The sequence below is a fragment of the Xiphophorus couchianus genome, chromosome 14 (assembly GCF_001444195.1).
Source record: "Xiphophorus couchianus chromosome 14, X_couchianus-1.0, whole genome shotgun sequence".
NCBI lineage: Eukaryota > Metazoa > Chordata > Actinopteri > Cyprinodontiformes > Poeciliidae > Xiphophorus > Xiphophorus couchianus.
This window is the reverse complement of record NC_040241.1, coordinates 23,156,305-23,179,008: the sequence shown is the minus strand read 5'-3', so window position 1 is coordinate 23,179,008 and position 22,704 is coordinate 23,156,305. Positions and strand designations below refer to the sequence as shown.

The following is a 22,704-nucleotide window of genomic DNA, read 5'->3' as shown; positions in this document are numbered from 1 at the left end:
TTCATTGAGTTAACAGAATTATTCTACTGTGGCAGCGCGGCTATGGATGAAATGAAGAAGAATTGTCTTTTTGCCCTCCAGCGTTGTCCGCATGCCTGAAATATTCTTTTGTATATTTCCTGTAATTACAATCAGTGCCTCACCACCTTTGCACCTCACCGCACGTCACTGTACTCTAATATGTGCTAATCCTGAAATCTTAACTCTGGCGAATTTGCTTTGTGTCCTGAGACGGCTGCTCATCAGTTTGTTTTGGAACAGTGTGCTCCTATTGTGTCAAAGTATAGGACTTCATTGTAACACTTTCAGTTCCTGTTGAACCAGGAATTTCTATCCAATTTCATCATTTTGCAAAAGTAGCCAAATTAAAAGCTCTATAAATAGCCTGTGGTTCTGCGGTAAAGACTAAAGGTGCTGGCTGGCTGAGAAGGCAGATCATTCCCCATCAGGTTTGCTGATAAAATATCTTTTTTTGCATCATTGTTTGAATTTTCTTAACATGTATTATTTGTTCTGTCTTTTCTTCAGCTTCCAAATTTGCATCGTGTCATCGTCAGCACCATGAAGTCGTTGGCTGTGTTCCTCCTTCTTTTCTCCATCATGGAGAAATACTCACCGGCACATGGTGACGGTGAGTATTTATTAAATATAAAGAATCATAAAGTGACAAACATACTAAACTCCTGTTTAAGGAGGATTAGTCCCAGATCATGGCTCTCCTGGTGACGGTCAGTGGATGTTTTCAGTCATTGTTTTTATTTCCTCTGCATTAGTGCTCAAAACGCAAACTCTAAAATATATCTTCTTGTATGATATTTTATTAAAACATAATGTATTCCTTCTGCAGATTATTTAGTAGGTTCTTTATCTTAAAATGTCTCCACTGTACCTTTTGAAGTACACACTGAGTTATTTCTCATCAGGGTGAGAGTTATCTTTTAGAATAAATTTAACGTTACATCCTTTTGATGTTGCAGTCTGTCACAAATAACAGACTTGCTATAAGGCCTTATAGCAAATAAGGTTGTTATAAGACTCATGCCACATACACAACTTAATCTGAACTCTGCATTTGTTTGTCAGAACAAGTTAATTTGTTCAGGAGAACTGTTGAGTGTCCCTCTGACTGGACTGCATTCAACAATCGCTGTTTCAGATTTGTTGCCGATGCCAAGACTTGGGCTGGAGCTGAGGTGATTTCCGGCAACAATGTTCTCTTAATTTTGTTTTACTGTCTTTTATTTTACAGTTCTTAATTAACAAAGTGCAGCTACTTCTTCAGCACATCATTATGTGTTTATCTGTAGAAAAACTGTATGTCCTTGGGGGGAAACCTTGCATCAGTTCACAGCCAAGAGGATTACCTTCAGATTCAGACTCTGATATTTACTGCAAGTCATAAGCCCAGTATAACATGGATCGGAGGCAGTGATGCACAGGAGGTATTGTTACCAGAATTCTTTGGTTGTTGTGTATTTTGTGAAACATTGAATGAAAAGTTTCATCTGCTGTATATTGTCTACCAGGAGAACACTTGGTTGTGGAGCGATGGATCCCCTATGACCTACACAAACTGGTGTCCAGGACAGCCTAATGGACATGGCTTTCAGAACTGCATTCAGATGAACTATTCAAGTAAAAGAAAATGTCACACAACCTGTTTTTTCAGTTGGTAAAAGAACTCATTGGTGAAAAGCTTATTTATTGTGTATATTAACTTTTTAGTTGACCTATATAAACATTTACTGCACTGACAGGAGGTGATTATTTTTTGTGGTAAAAAGTTTTATTTGATCAACTTTTCCAAAATATTTTATGATACAGTGTAGACCACTTAGTGATTTTTATGATGTGATGTCTGATTTGTTTTCTTGCTCCTAGAAAAAACGTGCTGGGATGACGTGAAATGTTCTCTTAAGCTGCCGTCTGTCTGCGTCAAGAGAAACTCACCAGCCACAGAGGCTGCAGCTTAAAGCAGACCCAGTGCAGGATGACTGATGCGTGTTTCTTTTTCCTGCAAAATAAAAAATTAAATAAAAATTGTGATATGAGAAACTCTTCCTGCTTTTAATTTCACCTCCCTATAGCTTCATAATCATGCTGTTTAAGTCAAATGTTGAAGCAAATTTTATTTTCATAAATAAGTTGCTAAGTCAGGAGTTTTCTCTGTGAAACGTGTTGAGCACAAATTAACTAAAATACAAAGCTGTGCATTGAACTGGAGGAAAGAAAGGACCCGGTGATAACTGTATGCTGTGTGTATTAGTTTAGCATAAAGAATGAAATCATTTTGACTTTGGGAGGCGTTTCATCTGCACATGTTCAGGTTGTGGCCCATGCTGGCAGGAACATCATCCAACCTCACAGTTTGAAAATCCTCCAAACCCATTCAAGACATTCCAACTGAGGAATGGCCCAAAGAAAGCTTCAAGCCAGATGTTTTCTTTGGCATGATGGTGGTAATCAATCAATCAATCAATCAATCAATTATTTGTATTTCAGCATCAAGGCATTTCAAAGTGCTTTACATCATATCAAACACAGAAACACAAAGTCATCCAGTGGGGGGTTCTTGCTTTTGCATCCATAACAGGTTTACCGGTTACACTCCTACTGTGGTATATGGAGTTTTTATTTTTATTCCCACTAACGCTCACAATCACGCAGTTTAAAACGATGTAAACAGCCTTTCAACGGGCTTCCGGCACAAGGCTCCGTTCACCTGTTTCACAGAATTTCGCTCTGGGACTCCGCCATTCCTCACGGATTTTTGTGCAATTGCAACATAGAATCAATAATCAAAACACAGCATTAAGTCAAGTTCCATCAATAAATTTGTAATTGATTACATTTCAAATTCAATCCTAAACAGGTGGGTTTTTAGTCTAGATTTAAAAGAAGTCAGTGTTTCAGCTGTTTTACAGTTTTCTGGAAGTTTGTTCCAAATTTGTGGTGCATAGATGCTGAAAGCTGCTTCTCCTCGTTTGGTTCTGGTTCTGGGGATGCAGAGCAGAACCAGAACCAGAACCTGAGAGGTCTGGAAGGTTGATACAACAACAGCAGATCTTTAATGTATTGTGGTGCTAAGCCGTTCAGTGATTTATAAACTAACAACAGTATTTTAAAGTCTATTCTTTGAGCTACAGGGAGCCAGTGGAGGGACTTTAAACTGGTGTTATGTGCTCTATCTTCCTGGTTTTAGTCAGAACGCCAGCAGCAGCGTTCTGGATCAGCTGCAGCTGTTTGATTGATTTGTTGGACAGACCTGTGAAGACGCTGTTGCAATAATCAATACGACTGAAGATGAAGGCATGGATGAGTTTCTCTAGATCTGGCTGAGACATCAGTCCTTTAATCCTGGAAATGTTCTTCAGGTGATAGAAGGCCGACTTTGTAACTGTCTTTATGTGGCTCTGGAGGTTCAGGTCAGAGTCCATCACTACTCCCAGGTTTTAGCCTGATCGCTGGTTTTTAGTTGTAATAACTGAAGCTGTGCATTGACTCTAGATCTATAACTCTAGATCTATGACTCTAGATCTATAACTCCAGATCTATAACTCTAGATCTATAACTCTAGATCTATGACTCTAGATCTATAACTCTAGATCGTTCCTCTTTAAGTCCAAAAATAATAACTTCAGTTTTGTTTCTGTTCAGCTAGAGAAAGTTTTGGCACATCCACACATTTATCTGCTCTAAGCATCTGTTCAGTGATTGGATGGGGTCAAAGGTCACCTGGTGACATCGTAATGTAGAGCTGTGTGTCATCTGCATAGTTATGGTAGCTAATATTATTTCCTGTTATAACCTGAGCTAGTGGGAGCATATAAATATTGAATAAAAGGGGTCCTAGGATTGATCCTTGGGGTACCCCACATGTGGCCTTTGACCTCTTTGATGAAAAGTTTTCAATTGAAACAAAGAAATCCCTGTTCTTTATGTAGGATTCAAACCAGTTAAGCACTGGACCGGAGAGTTCGACCCAACTCTCCAGTCGATTCAGTAATATGTCATGATCAACAGTGAGGTCCAACAGAACCACCATTGTGGTTCTGCCACAGTCCGTATTTATATGGATATCATTGAACACTTTTACGAGGGCGGTCTCTGTGCTGTGGTGACCATGGAAACCAGACTGGAAGGAGTCAAAGTGGTTGGTTATCGTTAGGAAGCTAGTTAATTGTTTGCATTCAGATGAACTATTCAAGTAAAAGAAAATTTCACAAAATCTTTTAACGATCAACATAAAATAAACATTACATCTTCTTAACTCCTTTCATTGAAGTCAACATTGTAATTTACCATACACCCAAAAATTCACTGGACTTAGTTTTAGTGTTACCAAACCTTGACCAAAGTCCGAGGTCAGTCCTCTGACCGGCAGAAGGAGCAAACGCTTTCGCCAAGAGCTGCTGGGTTTATCTGAAAAGTTACAACTTCTCTAAAATTAAATCCTTATCATTTTGACCCTTATTATATGATGGGGTTCACACATTTAGGTTTTTACTTTATTACTTTTGTTATTTTAATCAGATTTTTTAATTGATATAATGTGTTAAAGTGTTTTTGTCTGAAAACATCAGATAAAAAACTAATGTTTTTAACTAGGACATTTGATAAAAAAGTTTATCTAAATGTTTTTATCTGAAACAGCCTGTCCTGGAGCAGGACAAGAGGAACAGCTTGTCCTGCTCTCTCCCATCCTCATCTGAGGACGTTAAACTGTTAAAGGGTTCCAGGATTAGTTGAACATGTTGGCTTAAATATGTTGTAATTATCCTGTTAACTATGTATAGTTAATAGGATGATACACTAAAACTCATAATTACTTAGAAAATGTGCAGCATATGCATATGATGCAATGATGACAAAACCTTAACACAGACCTTTTGCTTTAATACCGTCGATCGCTGTATTTAGCTGTTCTTGGGTCGGCTGCAGGCATTTATCCAACTTTTACATTTTTCCAGACCCGAGTTTTGAAAATAGAATAAAGTCTTTTCCGCCCTCTAGATCCTCTGAGTAAAGCATGTCTTGTGCATTTTCCCCACTGACAACTTTTAACCATTTTTCCGATTATTTTCCACCAAATCTCTTTGACCAGAGCTCATTTAATAGCAAGCAGTCAGCAAATCAGTAGCCAGACCCCAACACATGGTAGAGCCAACGACTTTGTCCTCCAGGTAAGAGGCGTTTACTTTGGGACAAATTGCGACAAACCCACTGAATTGATTGACACGTGTCCTCATGACAATTGAACATTGAAAGAGTGCAACAGAGGTTGGACCCCACATCTGAAGTATCAACACTGGTACTCCAATATGTGCTAACCCTGAAATCTTAACTCTGGCGAATTTGCTTTGTGTCCTGAGACGGCTGCTCATCAGTTTGTTTTGGAACAGTGTGCTCCTATTGTGTCAAAGTATAGGACTTCATTGTAACACTTTCAGTTCTTGTTGAACCAGGAATTTCTATCCAATTTCATCATTTTGCAAAAGTAGCCAAATTAAAAGCTCTATAAATAGCCTGTGGTTCTGCGGTAAAGACTAAAGGTGCTGGCTGGCTGAGAAGGCAGATCATTCCCCATCAGGTTTGCTGATAAAATATCTTTTTTTGCATCATTGTTTGAATTTTCTTAACATGTATTATTTGTTTTGTCTTTTCTTCAGCTTCCAAATTTGCATCGTGTCATCGTCAGCACCATGAAGTCGTTGGCTGTGTTCCTCCTTCTTTTCTCCATCATGGAGAAATACTCACCGGCACATGGTGACGGTGAGTATTTATTAAATATAAAGAATCATAAAGTGACAAACATACTAAACTCCTGTTTAAGGAGGATTAGTCCCAGATCATGGCTCTCCTGGTGACGGTCAGTGGATGTTTTCAGTCATTGTTTTTATTTCCTCTGCATTAGTGCTCAAAACGCAAACTCTAAAATATATCTTCTTGTATGATATTTTATTAAAACATAATGTATTCCTTCTGCAGATTATTTAGTAGGTTCTTTATCTTAAAATGTCTCCACTGTACCTTTTGAAGTACACACTGAGTTATTTCTCATCAGGGTGAGAGTTATCTTTTAGAATAAATTTAACATTACATCCTTTTGATGTTGCAGTCTGTCACAAATAACAGACTTGCTATAAGGCCTTATAGCAAATAAGGTTGTTATAAGACTCATGCCACATACACAACTTAATCTGAACTCTGCATTTGTTTGTCAGAACAAGTTAATTTGTTCAGGAGAACTGTTGAGTGTCCCTCTGACTGGACTGCATTCAACAATCGCTGTTTCAGATTTGTTGCCGATGCCAAGACTTGGGCTGGAGCTGAGGTGATTTCCGGCAACAATGTTCTCTTAATTTTGTTTTACTGTCTTTTATTTTACAGTTCTTAATTAACAAAGTGCAGCTACTTCTTCAGCACATCATTATGTGTTTATCTGTAGAAAAACTGTATGTCCTTGGGGGGAAACCTTGCATCAGTTCACAGCAAAGAGGATTACCATCAGATTCAGACTCTGATATTTAAGGCATCTCGTAAGCCCAGTATAACATGGATCGGAGGCAGTGATGCACAGGAGGTATTGTTACCCCAGGACACTTTGGTTGTTAAGTATTTTGTGAAACATTGAATGAAAAGTGTCATCTGCTGTATATTGTCTTCCAGTCAAAGATTTGGTTGTGGAGCGATGGAACCCCTATGACCTACACAAACTGGTGTCCAGGACAGCCTAATGGATTCTTCCGTCAGAAGTGCATTCAGATGAACTATTCAAGTAAAAGAAAATGTCACACAACCTGTTTTTTCAGTTGGTAAAAGAACTCATTGGTGAAAAGCTTATTTATTGTGCATTCTAACTTTGTAGTTTATCTATATAAACATTTACTGCACTGACAGGAGGTGATTATTTTTTTGTGGTAAAAAGTTTTATTTGATCAACTTTTCCAAAATATATTATGATACAGTGTAGACCAGTGGTTCCCAACCCCCGGGCCGCGGACCGGTACCGGTTCGTGGACCAATTGGTACCGGGCCACGCAAGAAATAATTAAATATTTCCGTTTTATGTATTATTTGAGTCTGGGGGATCTTTCATTGTGAAAATCCTTTAACCGGATTCTCTCGTTACGTCTTGCCGCCAACATTGAGCCACAAGCAGCAAAATGAGTCAGAAACAGATCAGATTCTTTGGAAAGTTTCTTTATGAAGGGAAAAGGCCCAGAGAAGAGACAGGAGGATGGATTTATCCCGGTAGGTGATTCCCACAGTCCAAGCTCTGCATGATGTGGTGACCGGATGTTAATGAGGCAATGAAGCTTCAAACTGCTTAGAGACCAAGAACCCTGAGTCGTTATTGTGGGTTAAAATTTTCACAAAAGTAAAATGTTCGTTTTTGTGGCGCATCTGAATCTTATTTTGAAGGGATACGTAAACGTTACCATAGCGACCAGAGTCAAAGAGCGTTAGGGCAGTGGAGAGACGAGATGAGAGGAGAGGAGCTTGTGAGTTTTAGGTCTGGTTCACACGATTTAAGGATTGTTGGCCGATTTTCCAAACCTCTGTGACCACAGAGCTGATAAAAGTCCAACAGGTTCGGTCGGTTCGTGAGTCCAGCAACATGGCAGGAGCAACACACCACACGAACCGGTTCCACTCACGAACATCCCGATTCCAGAAGAAAATCCAGTAAAACCCCCAACAGACCAAACATGAATTTAGAATAATCAAATGATTACGATGTAGCAGCAGTGATAGTTTGTGGCTCATTTTAAGCGATAAAAGACGTCAGAAGAAGAAAACATGTTTGATAAATAAACTATTTAGGATTCCCTCCGTTCTTACGTCACCGCGCTTTCTGATTGGCTACCTGTCACATTCAACAGGCTGCGTCCTCTCTCCCAGTCAGGGAAAACCCCACAGGCTGAGATAATCGGGCCAAGACAATGTTCAATAAGCCCGATTTTAGATCGGGCTTGTTCAACACACCACCACGTAACACACCACACACTGCAGGACGTTGTAGGATTGTCGTAAAGGGAAAATCGGGGCAAAAGAGACAAAATAAGGCTTCAGCGGGAACACCAAATGCAGAAGCATTAGGCCTATCTGATGATCTCTCCTCCCTCCCACCCTGGGCCGCAGCAAAATTGCTAATTCTTGACCGGTCCGCGGTAATAAAAAGGTTGGAGACCACTGGTGTAGACCGCTTAGTGATTTTTATGATGTGATGTTTGATTTGTTTTCTTGCTCCTAGAAAAAGTGTGCTGGGATGACGTGAAATGTTCTCTTAAGCTGCCGTCTGTCTGCGTCAAGAGAAACTCACCACCCACAGAGGCTGCAGCTTAAAGCAGATCCAGTGCAGGATGACTGATCCGTGTTTCTTTATTCCTGCAAAATAAAATAAAAAAATAATAAAAATTGTGAAATGAGAAACTCTTCCTGCTTTTAATTTCACCTCCTTATAATTTTGTAATCATGCTGTTTAAGTCAAATGTTGCAGCAAATTTTATTTTCATAAATAAGTTGCTAAGTCAGGAGTTTTCTCTGTGAAACGTGTTGAGCACAAATTAACTAAAATACAAAGCTGTGCATTGAACTGGAGGAAAGAAAGGACCCGGTGATAACTGTATGCTGTGTGTATTAGTTTAGCATAAAGAATGAAATCATTTTGACTTTGGGAGGCGTTTCATCTGCACATGTTCAGGTTGTGGCCCATCCTGACAGGAACATCATCCAACCTCACAGTCTGAAAATCCCCCAAACCCATTCAAGACATTCCAACTGAGGAATGGCCCAAAGAAGGCTTCAAGCCAGATGTTTTCTTTGGCATGACGGTGGTAAGAGTTTGTCCTGCAACTGGTAGGTTGCCAGTTCGAGTCCTCTCCTCATCCGTCACTGTTGTTGTGTCCTTGGGCAAGACTCTCCACCCACCTTACCTGCAGGTGGTGGTCAGGTAAGGTGGTGGAACTCACCGGCTGATGGCGCCGGTGTGTCGCAGCCTCTCAGTTTGATTGGGAACGACTGGTTTCATTGTAAGGTCTCTGAGTGTCCAGACAAACGCTGTATAAGTCTGATGTCATTTCCTTTGTTTACTGTTGTGGTTGTGGGACTTCTGAGATGAAGGTCCCAGACTTTGAGTCCAGGATGAAACGCATCATGTGAGAGAAACTTAGGGTTGATTGTCTTACCAGGGGTATATTGACATGTGGCAGTTGATCTGAATCAGGTAAAGGTTTGTGGTTTGTGATCCATCGCAAACCTCATTTTGGACTAACTTATAGATGACTTGAACTTTTAAAATCCTACATTTTATAGTATATTAACCAGCTTCAAGGTTGTGTTATAACTTTAGAAAAGGCTAAAGGTTTAGTGTAAAACTTTTCCAAGATACTGTAAATATTCTGAATGACTTTAGACTATGTTAGATTATTAAAAAGATTGTGAGAATTAAAGGATATGAAATACATTTTTGAGTTGGAGATTAAACTGAGATCTGTGTGATATTAAATAAGAATTAAATATTTTGTTCTATTAATAATCTTATAAGAAATACTGGAAAGAAGACTAAATATTTTTACTATAAGGAATAAAAAAATAACCTGGCATATTGATGAATGAATATCTGTTGAAGAGTAAAAAGTGACCTGATAGTATTTTAATTATTTTAATATTTAAACTTAATTTTTGTAAATGACATGTAAAATGAAAACATGGTTCCTGAGGAAAAAAAAAACTGAATTGGAATAATTTATGCAAACTTCTGAGCAAACTTCCAACCGTCTTCTTGTTTATTTTATTAACATGTAAGTTTGTAATGAATTAGCCTTTAAAGTCTATAATTGTATGAAAGTTGTTTTCTTCTTTTTCCAAGTTAGTTATGACAGAGTTGTCATAAATGTTTGCATGTCTTTAGGTAACAATGTGGACGAACAGGCTGGGATTTTCCATTGACTCAAACAAGCTAAACATTAACTGTTCATAACCACTTTGTGGTTTCAGTTCTGATGTTTGGCTGCGGTTCCTTCGCCATCTTTCAGACACCAAGAGGTTACGCAGGTTTTCACTTTGTCACGAGAGAAGAGCTGCACCCTTAAAACAACTGTGTTCGTTTGCACACGGTATCTGTGGCCTGATCACGTACATGAACGCGCCACACCCAGAAAAGGAAAGAGATTTATGAATGAAGTCACAGAGTCAGACCAGCTTTTCTGCTGACAGGATTTAAAAGGCCTCTTCACACGTGGATTTTGTTTTTTTTAATTAAACAACTTTTTTTTTTCTTGTGAAACTGAAATTTGGTTCCGATCAACCGATGTATTTCTGGCTTTGCTTTGTGGTTGGAGCGATCCTCTTTAAAGGTATGTAAAAATATCAAAACATTCCTTAGAATATATGATGTAGGTGATAAAATAACAGTCTGAGATTTAATCATTCAAACTTGTGTAACAAAACAGGATCAAAGACAACAAAGCAAACTTTTTTTAACCCCTCCAGGGGTCTTTTGTGGGCTCTAGTGTCCCTTAAGTGAAAGTAGGCTGACAGGAAAGGGGGAAGGGAAGACATGCGGCAAATATGGTCGGGTCCGGGAGTCGAACCCGCGACGAGGACTCGAGGCCTCCAAACATGGGTCACTCTATCCCCTACCCACTAATGGGATCAAGTTGTAAACTGACATTTCCTATCAAATATTCATGGAAATTTGATCCTTAAGATTTTGGGTTTTTTTCGATGTTTAAATGAAAAAAATTACATTTGTGATTTTGTGTACGCTTATAGTAAAATCCCACACTTCTGTCTTAATGTGCTGGTAGACCATCTGGAGTTGGTCCTTGTTGCTGCGGAGACCAAATATACTGTATTTATTGTTATTATTTGAATTTAATCACTACATTAACATGTTTCCAAATACAGTCACATTATATATTTTTTATTCAAAAACAATATGTTTAATGTGTCATTATTATTATTATCATGTGTCTTCACTGGTTGCTGGGATTAGATAGATAGATAGATAGATAGATAGATAGATAGATAGATAGATAGATAGATAGATAGATCATGCTGTTATGAAGCGTGAACCTGTTATGTCCGACTGCAGTGAAAGCAGCACGACGCACCATTGAATTAAAAAATAACCTCGAGAAATCTCAGTTTCACTTTTTACTTTCGATTTTATACTGGCAAATTGAAAAGGCCAACCAGATTGTACACATTCGTGAAAAATGCAAACATTGGAATGTTGTGACTGATTTTTCGGAGTTACAATAAATGCAACATTTCCTAATGAAAAACGAAGCGGAAGTAAAAGTTCCTGTCTGGGTCTGAACGTGAGCGAATGATTGTTGCTTTTTGTCCTGAGAATAAAGTAAAGATAACTTCATATTATCGCTCAGTGATGTATTTGCCTCTTGTCCTGGTTCAGGTTTTACTCGCAGGTAAGGAGTAATTTCTTTTTTTTCCTGTAATGTCGGAGGCGATTTGCGGCGAATCACACAGTCATCCGACCGTGTCGTGTTTATTTGTGTTTATTTGTGATCGTTTGCATAAAGTTTTCTCTAGTGATAAGAACCAAGCGGTTTACTATCAGGAGTTAACTGACAGGAAAAAGGGGCTTAATGATAATTAAATCGCCACTATTATTGATTATTGACACAGGAGGAGTGAAATAAACTTGCTGTTGATTGGTGTGCATTCCATGATAGTGTATTCATCTGACTGTGGGTAAACAAATAGTCCATGGGCGTAGGTTTGGGTATGGACGGTCGTGACATGTCACGACCAATATTCAAGGGATATAAAATAGTCCCGACCAATTTTTGCCATATTAATTAAAAAAAAAAAACAACATATATATTCTTTAACAAAAACAAAATAAATAAACGAAAATCTACATTGATTAGTTTAGTAAGTTGTAAGGTCCCACCAAAACTTAGACCAAACCTATGCCCTTGCAATAGTCTATTGTTCAAGCAGTTTCATCTTTTCCTTTTGAAACAATGAGACATCGGATGTTTACAGGAAGGTGTGTTAGCAGTTGATTCAGATAACTTCATGTAAAACTGAAAGTGGACAATGTGAAAACGAACTGACTCAGAGGATTGAGTGTCTTCTGCTTCCTGTGGCCCCTGGACAAACTGCTGGCCCCACGTTCACCACCACTTTTTGTATTTGTGTACAAATTGTGAGTGTAATTAGGTTTTTGATGTGTATATTTAGTCCATTTATAATAGACACGCTTCCAGCATTTACATTTCTGTCATGCAGTTGTGTCCATTATGTACATTATGACAACCCTCATCTTGAAACATTTTGTCTAATGGACACAATTAAAGTAATTTGTATCAGACGACTGTCAGGTTTTTGTTTTTGTGAAAATAAGGAACTTACCTTCAAAGGTGAAAAAGATAGAGCTTTACCCCTTGAATTGCTTTTAAAGATAATTAAAAGTAATTATCTTGGATAATAGAGTTGTGAGATGCCCATATGTATTCACACAATAATGTAGCAGTAATTATCTTTATTTCATCCAAAGTTACTCATTTAAAGTCAATCAAATTCACATTTTTGAGTTTAAATCAGTTTAGTTCACTACTTTTTTTTGTTTTTCTTTTGCTAAATAAATAGTTTTATAATCTTATTTAGGGCTATGAAAGGTCTATTGGCATCGTCTTAATCCTATTCTATTTTTCACATCTGAGACGATGACAGAACTTTGGTTCCTCCTGCTTAGCTTCATAATATGTTGAAGAAAAGAAAGAAAACATCACAAAGTCCAGGATACGTGAGATTTTAACGTATTTCAAGTAAGTTTAAAGTAAGTTCAGTCGAAATATCAAATTATTGAAACACTTAAACAACTGGCCAGATTCTCTGTATTTTCACTTTGACTTGCTCAAGAACTACAGAGAGTGAAGAATCCTGGCCCAGTTCTACATTTCTTTCTTGATGTATTTAGTTAAATAATGAACCTGGGATTTATGTATTTTGGTAGTTAGAGAAAGATAATTACATTTCTCCATCTGTTTTCTCTGCTTTGAGTCAAACGATATTTGGGCCTTATGCTCCTGGTTTCTGTTCACAAATCAGAAGAGTGATATTCCAGACTGCTGTGACTTGACAAAATATCATCACTCATAAAATCTGCTTTGAAATGGCAAATAAACTCTGGACGTTAACGTACGGGGAAAAAAATAAAACGGGAGTAAAAATTTAGTTTTCTTGACATTTAATTTAAATGTTGCACATGCCTTTTTAAATAATCAATAAGAAATAAAAAACATTATAAAATAGTTATAGGAATCTACCCCCATCCTGGAAGGCCGTCTTGTCATCACCCTAATTTTTAGCTCCCTCCTCAGATTTCCCTGCTAAACTTTAGTCCAGACCTTAATTGTCGCTGAAAAACCTCCATAGTTGGAGTTTAGGTTGATAATTGATTGTAAATTGATTCATACATGGTTGAAAAATCCCTTCTTTCAGTTTTGCTGTGCATAATTAGCAGATGCTGTGGTAACATTTTATTTGATGGGATGTAAAGACTGTTTATGACACTGTCATAAACATGAAGGAGTCTTCATGAATGTCTATGGCTGCTATCATGATGTGTTATTAGGTAAATATGACTCTTTATGATCACAATATCATGTTCATGATGATGTAAAGTCTGTAATACTTCAAATAAAATGTTACCGATGCAGCTAGTATTTTGTTTTTGTCATTGGAAAAGTCAGTAATCTGCCAGTGATGCTCATTTTTGCAAGAGTTTCTTTGGCACAAGCTCAGCCTAAACAAGTTGATGCCTTTGCTGGTGGAGACGTCATCCTTCCCTGCACTTTCAACATCCCAGCTAATAAAGACATTCCTACGGTGGAGTGGTCCAAAGTGGTGGAAGGGCCCAAGTCAGTAATCGTCTTCTTGTACCGCGATGGCTGCGAGATCTTCGGGATGAAGGATCCCGACTTCGAGTACCGGACGAACCTCATCTTGAGACAGCTGCAACATGGGAACTACTCACTAAGAATCTCCGAATTGAAGCTCTCCGACAGCGGAACGTACCAATGTCTGATAATCCAAAAGAACGGAGCCAAAGAACAAACACAAGTGGAGCTGGTTGTTGGTACGTTTCTTTCAGTCACTTTTGTTTGCTAAGCCGTCTGTTCCCACCATTTATTGATGGAGAGAGTTAACGCAGTTCAGTAAGTCATTTTATTCTAATAGCATCTTTTAAGATCATGGTTACAAAAGGCTTGATGTATGATATTGGCAACTATGAGGAATGTAAGGGGTAAACCTTTATTGCTGTAAGCAGGAGCCCAATATTTTGTTGTTTTAGAGAAGAAAAAGGATTGTGATATGATTTGGACTTATGGGCTCAAATCAGTGACCTGCAGTGAGATTCATGACTCAAATGTACAAATCCACAATCCAATATAGAAGCTATATTTTAATTCTGACCATACTTAATTAAAGTGTCTAACAATATGATTGCAAGAAAGATAAAATAATATTTAATAAGGTAACAAAATATATATATTTAAATGTTTTGTTTGGCTGACCTCTCTGTTCTGATTAAAACTGAAAATTGTGTTTAATCATAACTTTATTTTCCAACGTCAAATATCTCTATCACTCTGTTAAAAAGGAAATAAATAACATCCTTGTTTCTAGTTTTTCTTTCATTTTCAAGAATCTGGCAGCTAAAGAGAGTGGCCTTGAACGGTTCTCTTCCGTCTGAACTGTTTTCAATGCGTAGAAGAAGAACACCTCTTGCTCGTTGTGTCTGTGGGGCTCAACACTGCCCCCTGTCAGTGAGGCATGATACTTTCTGCCTCTGCCACTGCATTTTCACTGCATATTTATGGCCGATCAGAAATAAGTCACATTAAATGTATCAAACAGACTATGGAGCGTCAACATATGTAGAAAATGTGTTATTAAACAAACACATTGGCAATATAAAGACAGGCAGCAATGGACACCAATTGCTTGCTTCATTCACTTGTGTGGTACAGCGCCCCCAGAGGTGAGGCACAGCAATGCACTGCCTCACCCAGGTCTTATTTCAACTATTTCAACGAGCAATGTGTAAATTCAGCAATTTTGACCATAAAAATGATGAAATTACCAATAGAAAAAAAAAATTCCTAGAAAATTCAAGTGGACAAATCGATTTTCTTTCATCACTGTTATCTATATTTTACTGTTCATGGCCTTATTTTTAATTACTGGGATTAATGGCCCACACGTCACTGTCTCCAATCTATACATACACCTCACCTATAAAAGGCAAATGTTGGCTAAAAATCCATCAGCCAGTAACAGAGGAAACATTCCCTTTGAGTTGGTGAATATTTACTTTTAAACTCTCTTCACGGCAGTGGTAGTGATGGTCTGTGATCTCTGTCTCCACAGATTCGTTGTCGGATCCGAAGTTTTCTGTGGTTTCTACTGATGGTGGAGAAGTGACCGTTGAGTGTAAAGCCCTCTGCTGGAAGCCAGCGCCATTTATGACAATCCTGGATGATGAAGGAAAAAGACTCTCTGATGAACAGCCAAAACAAGAACAAGATCCCAGAGGATGTTACAACACGAAGCAAAATGTCACTCTGATAAAACCAGTAAACAGGTCAGTTACCTTTACAGTCTCTTCATATTTCTGATGGTGTTTGAACAGACTGGCGGATAAATTCAGGTGTTTTGGAGTGTGAGCATCTTTTTATGCCAACCACTAGAGGGAGCTGATGCTCCACCAGTTATAAACATCTCACTGGTTTCCAGAATGAAAGATTTTTACATTATTAGACCAGCATTATTTCACGTCAGCAATTAAACTATTGTTTGTTTCACTAAATGTCTCTAAGATCTGCTTGGATACTTTCAATTTTACTGCAAATCTTTGTGTTGTTAATATCAACATTTCTCAGGAAAAGCTGGTAATTTTGTAACATATTACATAATTCATTACAGGCTTGTGTGCAGAGTCAAGCAGACAGGGAGGAATCAAAGCAAGGTGGCAGAAATACTCCTTCCAGGTACAAATCTCTGATAGTTTTAATTTTAAATTATTGTTTTTAAAGGATTTTTCCATCTTAGGTAATCATTTATCTCATTTACATGATGCAGAATGATGCCACCTTAATAAAACAATCTTTAAACTAGAGATGCATGATCCGATATTAATATCTGTATCGATCCGGAAGTGGAAAATAATTCTAGATGGGGTATCAGTGACAATGTGGCCTCTCCATAAGGGCGGATCTATTCAGTCTATTTCTATGCTTTGTGCTCTGAGTGACATCATGGTTTGTTATTTATTTTACATTATATTTAGAATTCCTAATTGCACTTTCTGAACCATTTCAAAGGTTTGTTGAAGTTTATTTTGTACATATTTGACCAAGATGGTCAATCTATTGGTTTTATCGGTTTTAGTTTCTTTATTATTTATGTTAAATCGGCTGTTAAACTCACTAATTGCACTGACTGAACAAATTCAAGTTGCTTTTACTGGTGCAGAATTACCAAGTAAATCTGTAATGTAGTATGTTGTCTGTTTTACAAAAAAGAAACATTTTAAGTCAGTTCAACAGTTTTTTCTATTCAGATTGATATCGGCTGATACTAAACCTCAGACTTTGGTATCAGAAGTGAAAATGGTGGATCGTCACATCAATACTTTAAAAATGGATGAAATTTGTTCTTGTTTATTCTATACATTTTTGTGTAAAATCAGCTCAACTGCTTTCAGTTGGCTCCACCTAATTAAAACCTTGTGCTAGAAATAAAAACGTTATGATCTTACAGCCAACAGATAACAGACCTGCTTTTCATAACTCGATGTCGGATTTGTGATCCTTGAAAAAATGCACTACTTATTTTGCCACAGAAAAAAGGGCATAATACAAACTCTTAGTATATTGGTATATTTATATCTTTACACATCTTTCACTACAGGTTTCTGGAAGGAATTCCAGAGTGCTGCCATTTGCCTCTCAGTAGCAGGAACAGCAATAGTTTGCCTGACGGGTTTCACTTTGTATCGGTTGATCAAGAAACGCTCCAGTTCTGGTAAGTTGTTTAAATCACATAAAAAAAATACAGATCTATGAGTGAAACAGCATGGCAGACAAGCTCCAATACATAATTTATATATTGTATTATATTTACACACTCACCGGCCACTTTATTAGGTATGCCTGTCCAACTGTTCATTAATGCAAATGTTAAATCAGTAAAATCACATGGCAGCAACTCAATGCATTTAGGCATGTAGAAAAGGCCAAGACGATCTGCTGCAGTTCAAACCGAGCATCAGAACGGGGAACGTGGCATGGTTGTTGGTTCCAGACGGGCTGGTCTGAGTATTCCAGAAACTACTGATCTGCTGGGGTTTTCATGCACAACCATCTCTAGGGTTTACAGAGAATGGGCTGAAAAAAGTAAATATCCAGTGAGCCTCAGCTCTGTGGGTACAAATGCTTTGTTGTTGCCAGAGGTCAGAGGAGAATGACCAGACTGGTTCAAGCTGATGGAACGACAACAGTAACTCAAATAACCACTCGATACAACCGAGGTCTGCAGAAGAGCATCTCTGAACGCACAACATGTCAAACCTTGAGGTGACTGAGCTACAGCAGCAGAAGACCACAGCAGGTTCCCCTCCTGTCAGCTAAGAACAAGAAACTGAGGCTACAATTCACACAGACTCACCAAGGACCAGAATTTGTGTCAACTAGATGAAGCATGAATCCATCCTGTCTCGTATCAACGGTTCAGGCTGGTGGTGATGACGTTATGATGGGGGGATATTTTCCTGGTACTTTGGACCCATTAGTACCAACTGAGCATCATGTCAAAGCCACAGCCTGCCTGAGTATTGCTGCTGAATGTCCATCCCTGTATGACCACAGTGAACCATCTGCTGATGGCTCCTTCCATCAGGATAACGCTCCATGTCATAAAGCGCCAATCATCTCAGGCTGGTTTCTTGAACCATGAGTTCACTGAACTCGACTGGCCTCCAATCACCAGGTCCAACAGAAACCTTTGGGATGTGGTGGAACGGGAGATTCACATCAAGGATGTGCAGCCAACAAATCTGCAGCAACTGCTTGTTGCTATCAGGTCAATATGGACCAGACTCTCTGAGGAATGTTTCCAGTACCTCATTGAATCTCTGCCACGAAGGACTTAGGCAGTTCTGAAGGTAAACGGGGATCCAACCCGGTACCAGCGAGGTGTACCTAATAAAGTGGCAGGTGTGTGTATAGATGCAGCAGTATAGATCTGCTGCATCTATACAGCAGATCTCAAAACCAGCAGCTGATGACCAAAGTTTGTAATTAATAAATGACATACAAACAAAAGACATGTAAAAAGGAGAAACTTTGGTAACACAATTAAGACAGAACTCATTCTGATTAAAACCCAAAGAATAAAATTGAGACTTCTAAGTGGTTTTAAAAATGTCTAATGTTTGAGTGGACCTGGTATAAAGAGACACTTTGTTCATAAATTTCTTTTATCTAGACCTGGTATCAGATCAGAAATGTATGGGAACTACACAAAACTATTGTTCCTTTTTTTACTCCTGTAATGACTCTTCAAAATTAGAGCATCGATGAAACACTGTTGATGTTTAATGTTTTCACACAGAGGGAAGGACGCAACTACAGACGGCCACCAAATCAGACCAAATCAAAGGAAGTGGCTCCTCTGACCTCTTCATCCAGCAAAGCATGGAGGACAACAAACTAAACAGCATGACTGAAGAAAAGCAAACATATAATCAAAACCTGAAATTGTTAAACAAGTCAAGTTCCTAGAAAACCTGAAAAAATCTCCTTCATTTTCCTGAAAGAGAGACTTGAAATGTCAAAGCCACACTAAACAAACACACCACACTGAAACACTAACAGAGCAGATGTCTTCGGTTTCTCAGGGGTAACGCTCTTCTGATAGCTGTTAGAAAAAAAAATACTTTTCCACATTTGTGGCCCAACCTGTACATTAAGCAAAAACTCTCTGAGTGCCAGAAAAATTCAATCAAAACTTGTTTGCTACAAGACATCTGACAAATATGTTTCAATCTAAGGTTTCATTTTTAACCTAAAGAAAACAAACACCTTCAATCATGAATTAACTCATAATTAATTATTTTTCTTTGATCAGAATTCATAAAACCATTAAAAATATGACTCTGTTCAATAATCAGAGCTGACAGCTGTATGCATAGATATGTTAACCAAATGTAGGTGAAGGTGTTGATTTTTACAGAAATGGTTCCAGAAGGTTGAAGACAGAATACACTGCACTACTTACTGAGCAAAGCAAACCTTTTAGAGAAGTTAAGTATCAAAATGAATGCCAGATATTAAGCATTAAATGTATTTTCAATTACTTTTTCAATAAGTTTACCAGTTTTAAAAAGCACAGTCAAAGTTGTGGTCACTTACAATGAACACTAGACTTTTAACACCTTTACTGTATTAAAGGCCATTTTAGCTTTTTGAAGTTCAGTACATATAAATCCTGTTGAATGTTATAACATAAATCTAACAGAGCCATCACTCCTACCTCAATATATTCTGAGCTGAAAATACGAAAATAAAAGTCAGTGCCTGGTTCCCAAGCTAGTGAGAGAAGCTCAAACCAATGTATTTTCTGCACATTATGCATTGACAGTTCTTTAGTTTAAAATATTAATGATCTGCTCTACATCAGGCTCTGGATGTTTCTAGCTCTTGGCAACGTGCGACATTCAGAGTGATGGCTGTCTGATGAAGGGTCAGTGTTGTGATGTTTGACTCTTCCCTGTGCTTTAAGGGCTGGTGTCGTCCATGTTTTCTAAACTGTTTGTATCTTACCCAGTCTGTTCTTCAGAGGCCTTGTAATAAAATACTCAGGTGTGTAAAAGTAGAGGGGGAGAACACATGGACGATATCGGCCCTTAAAGACTAACTTTGGACATCTCTGGAAGAAATGCTGTAGTCAAAAGCTACGAACAGGAAACTTGTATTTTTATGACCTATCACAAGATATCACTTTTTTTTCAGGGATTTATTTACAAGGGACAAATTACTTGCTGGACTTGAGCCAGTTTGATATTTTTAAAAAGCAAAGCTGATGACTATTTATTTTTTCTGAATGGTTCATATTGTAGGTACATATGTATAATTTTATATTTATATTTACATTATTGTTATTTAGAATAAAATCTGACATTTGTCATACATGAACTTGAGGAAATAAATAAAGTCTTGATTAGCATTGAGTTATCTTATATACTATATACAGGGTTGGTTCTGGTTTTCCAAGTTTGTAGCTACATCTGGGTCAACTTTAAAACATACCTTAAACCTAAAAGTTTTTAAGGTATTACATTTTCAGAAAATGACCCTGACTCTTGCCCATAAACTGCTGGCAGTACGGACATGAACCCCCGTCAGGTAAACCGTTTGGTTGACCACTATTTAAAAAAAGTGTTTATTTTCAATTATTGATGTTTATTTAATCGTGACACTGTATTAATGATGCATTTGTGCATCCATGCTGCTGGGACACGTCCAAATGGCACATCCTTTGTGTCCATTTGTTGTTTTTTATGTATATGTGTTATTAAGCTACATGTTTCTCCCAAGTATTGTTTCTACACAAATGGAAATGAACAAGAATAAATAAAATAAACATTTGGATAAAGTTGCATTTCAAAAGTCAATATATTTTCACTGCATTTTCAGTTAAAGAAGGAAACAGCTGAACACAGAGCTACAAGTTCAAGATAATTAGCATGATCAGCAAGTTACAACTGATTTCCAGCAGGGGGCAACACCAAAACCTTCACAGCATTCCTTACATGCAAGCAGAGCTACAAAAACAGCTCAGTGTATTTAGACAGTGTGAGTCTAAGTGCAAATTTATCAGCAGTTGGCTGGACGATGTTTGTACATTTCTATGGAGTTACGTGTCTTAAAATTCATTCATGATGGAACTAAAAAAGGTCTTAAAAAGTCTTAAATTCATGGATGTAAAATTAAAGCCTTAAAGGAGCCAGAGAGATGTTTAGAGTTTGTCCCATTTGGCTGTGACTCTGGAAAAAAGGCCTTTAGTTAAACTTAATGTTGAGATATTTTCGCTCTTCTGTGTTTAACTCTGGTAAAAATCATCCAGTGGAAGGAAAACAACTTCTGATGCAAATGAATGTTTTTCCTGCTAGTTTCTGTTGCTCAGGTTCTGCTGAATGAACTCTTGGTTTGGTTTAAAGTCTGATAAAATGACTCCAGAGTCACGTCACCATTCAGACATTTAACGCGTCACTTTGTGCCTAATGAGCCTCGTTTAAATGGATTTTCTGCATTGTGTTGCTTACAGGACATTTTGCCTGTATTTGCAGAAAAGTTGCAGCATAAACAGTCTGCTGTATTCATACATATTGAAATGTGCAATAATTCCTAGACATTAATCCAAATCAAGCCCCTTAATTAAGAACTGCTGAATTCGTTCCTGATTTGAATAAAGAGCCAGTGCAGTGCCCCCTGTGGGGGCACTGCACCAAGAACCACTGAAGGAAACGACACAAAAACCTCTGAAGACACTGAGAGCAACTTCCTTTGGAGGTTCGTTTGGAGGGTTTCTCTTTAGTCTTTGGATAAAAACCACCAGCCTTTTCTCCTGCTAGCGCTAGGCTAGCGTGTTAGATTTGGAGAGTTTGCGTCACTCGAGGTTTGTAGGTGAACCAGAGTTAGATTAGCGTTCACATCTCACCTACTGAACCGGACTTCCTAGACTAACGGACTGGATTTGGGTTGAAGCAGCTCTGATGTGATCTGGTGGGAATAAACCAAAGAAGAAGAGGTTCCTGTTGATGACAGGAAGTCAGGAGGAAATGATTCGGTGACGAATTGGAAGCAGTAGGCGTGTAGAAGTTGTTCTGGTCAGACGATCCCAACATTAAACCGGGAACGAACGCTGTACTTCATCCAGGCCACGTGGGAATTCATCATGTTGCTTGTTGTGATACGAAGTTTGATTTTTATCAGCAGTGAACTCCAAACCTACGCAAAACAAATAGGACTTTTTAACGGCAGTCTGAACCGCCCTACTCTGATGTTTTCACCTTCAAAATAATTTGATCGGTTCCACTTCCATGTGTGGAATTAAATCGTATCCGATAGTTTCCAGTCTGAGTCGCATTTTATCCGACATTTACATCATTTACGTGAGACATGCGTCATAATTCTGCACCAGATGTGAATCTGGACGTTAAAAACAGCTGAAGCCGTCAGTGCCTCGTTTATAAAGTCGGATTTTGTTCTCTTTTCGTAATGTTGTTAATTTACTAAAATAAAGTGAATCTGAATCACTTTGGATTCTTTTTTTCCTTCTGGTGACGATTCATTTAAAATCTGAACCATTTTAAAGCCGATCCATAAACGGCAGCGGATAAAGATTTCATCAACTCTGACGACGTTTTTATTTCTGATTATAAATGTATTATTTTGTTTCTCTCTCACTGTGAGTCTATGCTCTATGGATTATTTCTGTTTTTATTAATTATCGCCTTTAATCATATAAAAATCTTACTTTCTTTAACACTTCCCATTTCTGTGGATTGATTATTATCTGCTGTTTGAAGCGTCGTTGCTGAGAAGCTGAATGCTTCAGATGAGAAGTCGGCTTTATTTTCATTTGTCTAAAAGCTGT

At 38.0% G+C, this 22,704-nt stretch overlaps 3 protein-coding genes across 4 annotated transcripts; all 3 read left to right on the top strand.

The window, feature by feature from the left end:
- Positions 1-366: 366 nt before the first annotated feature.
- LOC114156987 (ladderlectin-like) lies at positions 367-2,029 on the top strand. Its single transcript, XM_028037670.1, has 6 exons — positions 367-449; positions 529-631; positions 1,084-1,193; positions 1,308-1,442; positions 1,527-1,635; positions 1,882-2,029. Exons 2-6 carry the CDS (start codon positions 562-564, stop codon positions 1,971-1,973), a joined length of 516 nt encoding a protein of 171 aa, XP_027893471.1. The 5' UTR covers positions 367-449; positions 529-561; the 3' UTR covers positions 1,974-2,029.
- A 3,422-nt stretch (positions 2,030-5,451) lies between these two features.
- Positions 5,452-8,439, top strand: LOC114156988 (type-2 ice-structuring protein-like). Its single transcript, XM_028037671.1, has 6 exons — positions 5,452-5,590; positions 5,670-5,772; positions 6,225-6,334; positions 6,449-6,583; positions 6,670-6,778; positions 8,258-8,439. Exons 2-6 carry the CDS (start codon positions 5,703-5,705, stop codon positions 8,347-8,349), a joined length of 516 nt encoding a protein of 171 aa, XP_027893472.1. The 5' UTR covers positions 5,452-5,590; positions 5,670-5,702; the 3' UTR covers positions 8,350-8,439.
- A 1,662-nt stretch (positions 8,440-10,101) lies between these two features.
- On the top strand, positions 10,102-20,706 carry LOC114156956 (butyrophilin subfamily 1 member A1-like). Of its 2 annotated transcripts, none has more exons than XM_028037602.1 (6): positions 10,102-10,361; positions 13,763-14,119; positions 15,415-15,628; positions 15,970-16,034; positions 16,957-17,070; positions 18,658-20,706. In XM_028037602.1, the coding sequence occupies exons 1-6, from the start codon at positions 10,316-10,318 to the stop codon at positions 18,825-18,827; spliced, it is 966 nt and encodes a 321-aa protein (XP_027893403.1). In that variant the 5' UTR covers positions 10,102-10,315; the 3' UTR covers positions 18,828-20,706. The 2 variants fall into 2 exon arrangements, with proteins under 2 accessions (XP_027893403.1, XP_027893402.1); XM_028037601.1 differs by lacking the exon at positions 10,102-10,361 and adding an exon at positions 11,073-11,438.
- Positions 20,707-22,704: the final 1,998 nt, after the last annotated feature.

What these genes read in the sequence shown, in the direction of transcription:
- LOC114156987 (XM_028037670.1), top strand. Translation starts at nt 562, where the DNA reads ATGAAGTCGTTGGCTGTGTTCCTCCTTCTTTTCTCCATCATGGAGAAA. An exon ending in GAGGCAGTGATGCACAGGAG is followed by an intron (nt 1,443 to 1,526) that starts GTATTGTTACCA and finishes ATTGTCTACCAG; the next exon opens with GAGAACACTTGGTTGTGGAG. An exon ending in CATTCAGATGAACTATTCAA is followed by an intron (nt 1,636 to 1,881) that starts GTAAAAGAAAAT and finishes TCTTGCTCCTAG; the next exon opens with AAAAAACGTGCTGGGATGAC.
- LOC114156988 (XM_028037671.1), top strand. Translation starts at nt 5,703, where the DNA reads ATGAAGTCGTTGGCTGTGTTCCTCCTTCTTTTCTCCATCATGGAGAAA. An exon ending in CTCACCGGCACATGGTGACG is followed by an intron (nt 5,773 to 6,224) that starts GTGAGTATTTAT and finishes TTTGTTTGTCAG; the next exon opens with AACAAGTTAATTTGTTCAGG. An exon ending in AGACTTGGGCTGGAGCTGAG is followed by an intron (nt 6,335 to 6,448) that starts GTGATTTCCGGC and finishes GTTTATCTGTAG; the next exon opens with AAAAACTGTATGTCCTTGGG.
- LOC114156956 (XM_028037601.1), top strand. Translation starts at nt 11,339, where the DNA reads ATGATTGTTGCTTTTTGTCCTGAGAATAAAGTAAAGATAACTTCATAT. An exon ending in GGTTCAGGTTTTACTCGCAG is followed by an intron (nt 11,439 to 13,762) that starts GTAAGGAGTAAT and finishes TCATTTTTGCAA; the next exon opens with GAGTTTCTTTGGCACAAGCT. An exon ending in GGCAGAAATACTCCTTCCAG is followed by an intron (nt 16,035 to 16,956) that starts GTACAAATCTCT and finishes CTTTCACTACAG; the next exon opens with GTTTCTGGAAGGAATTCCAG.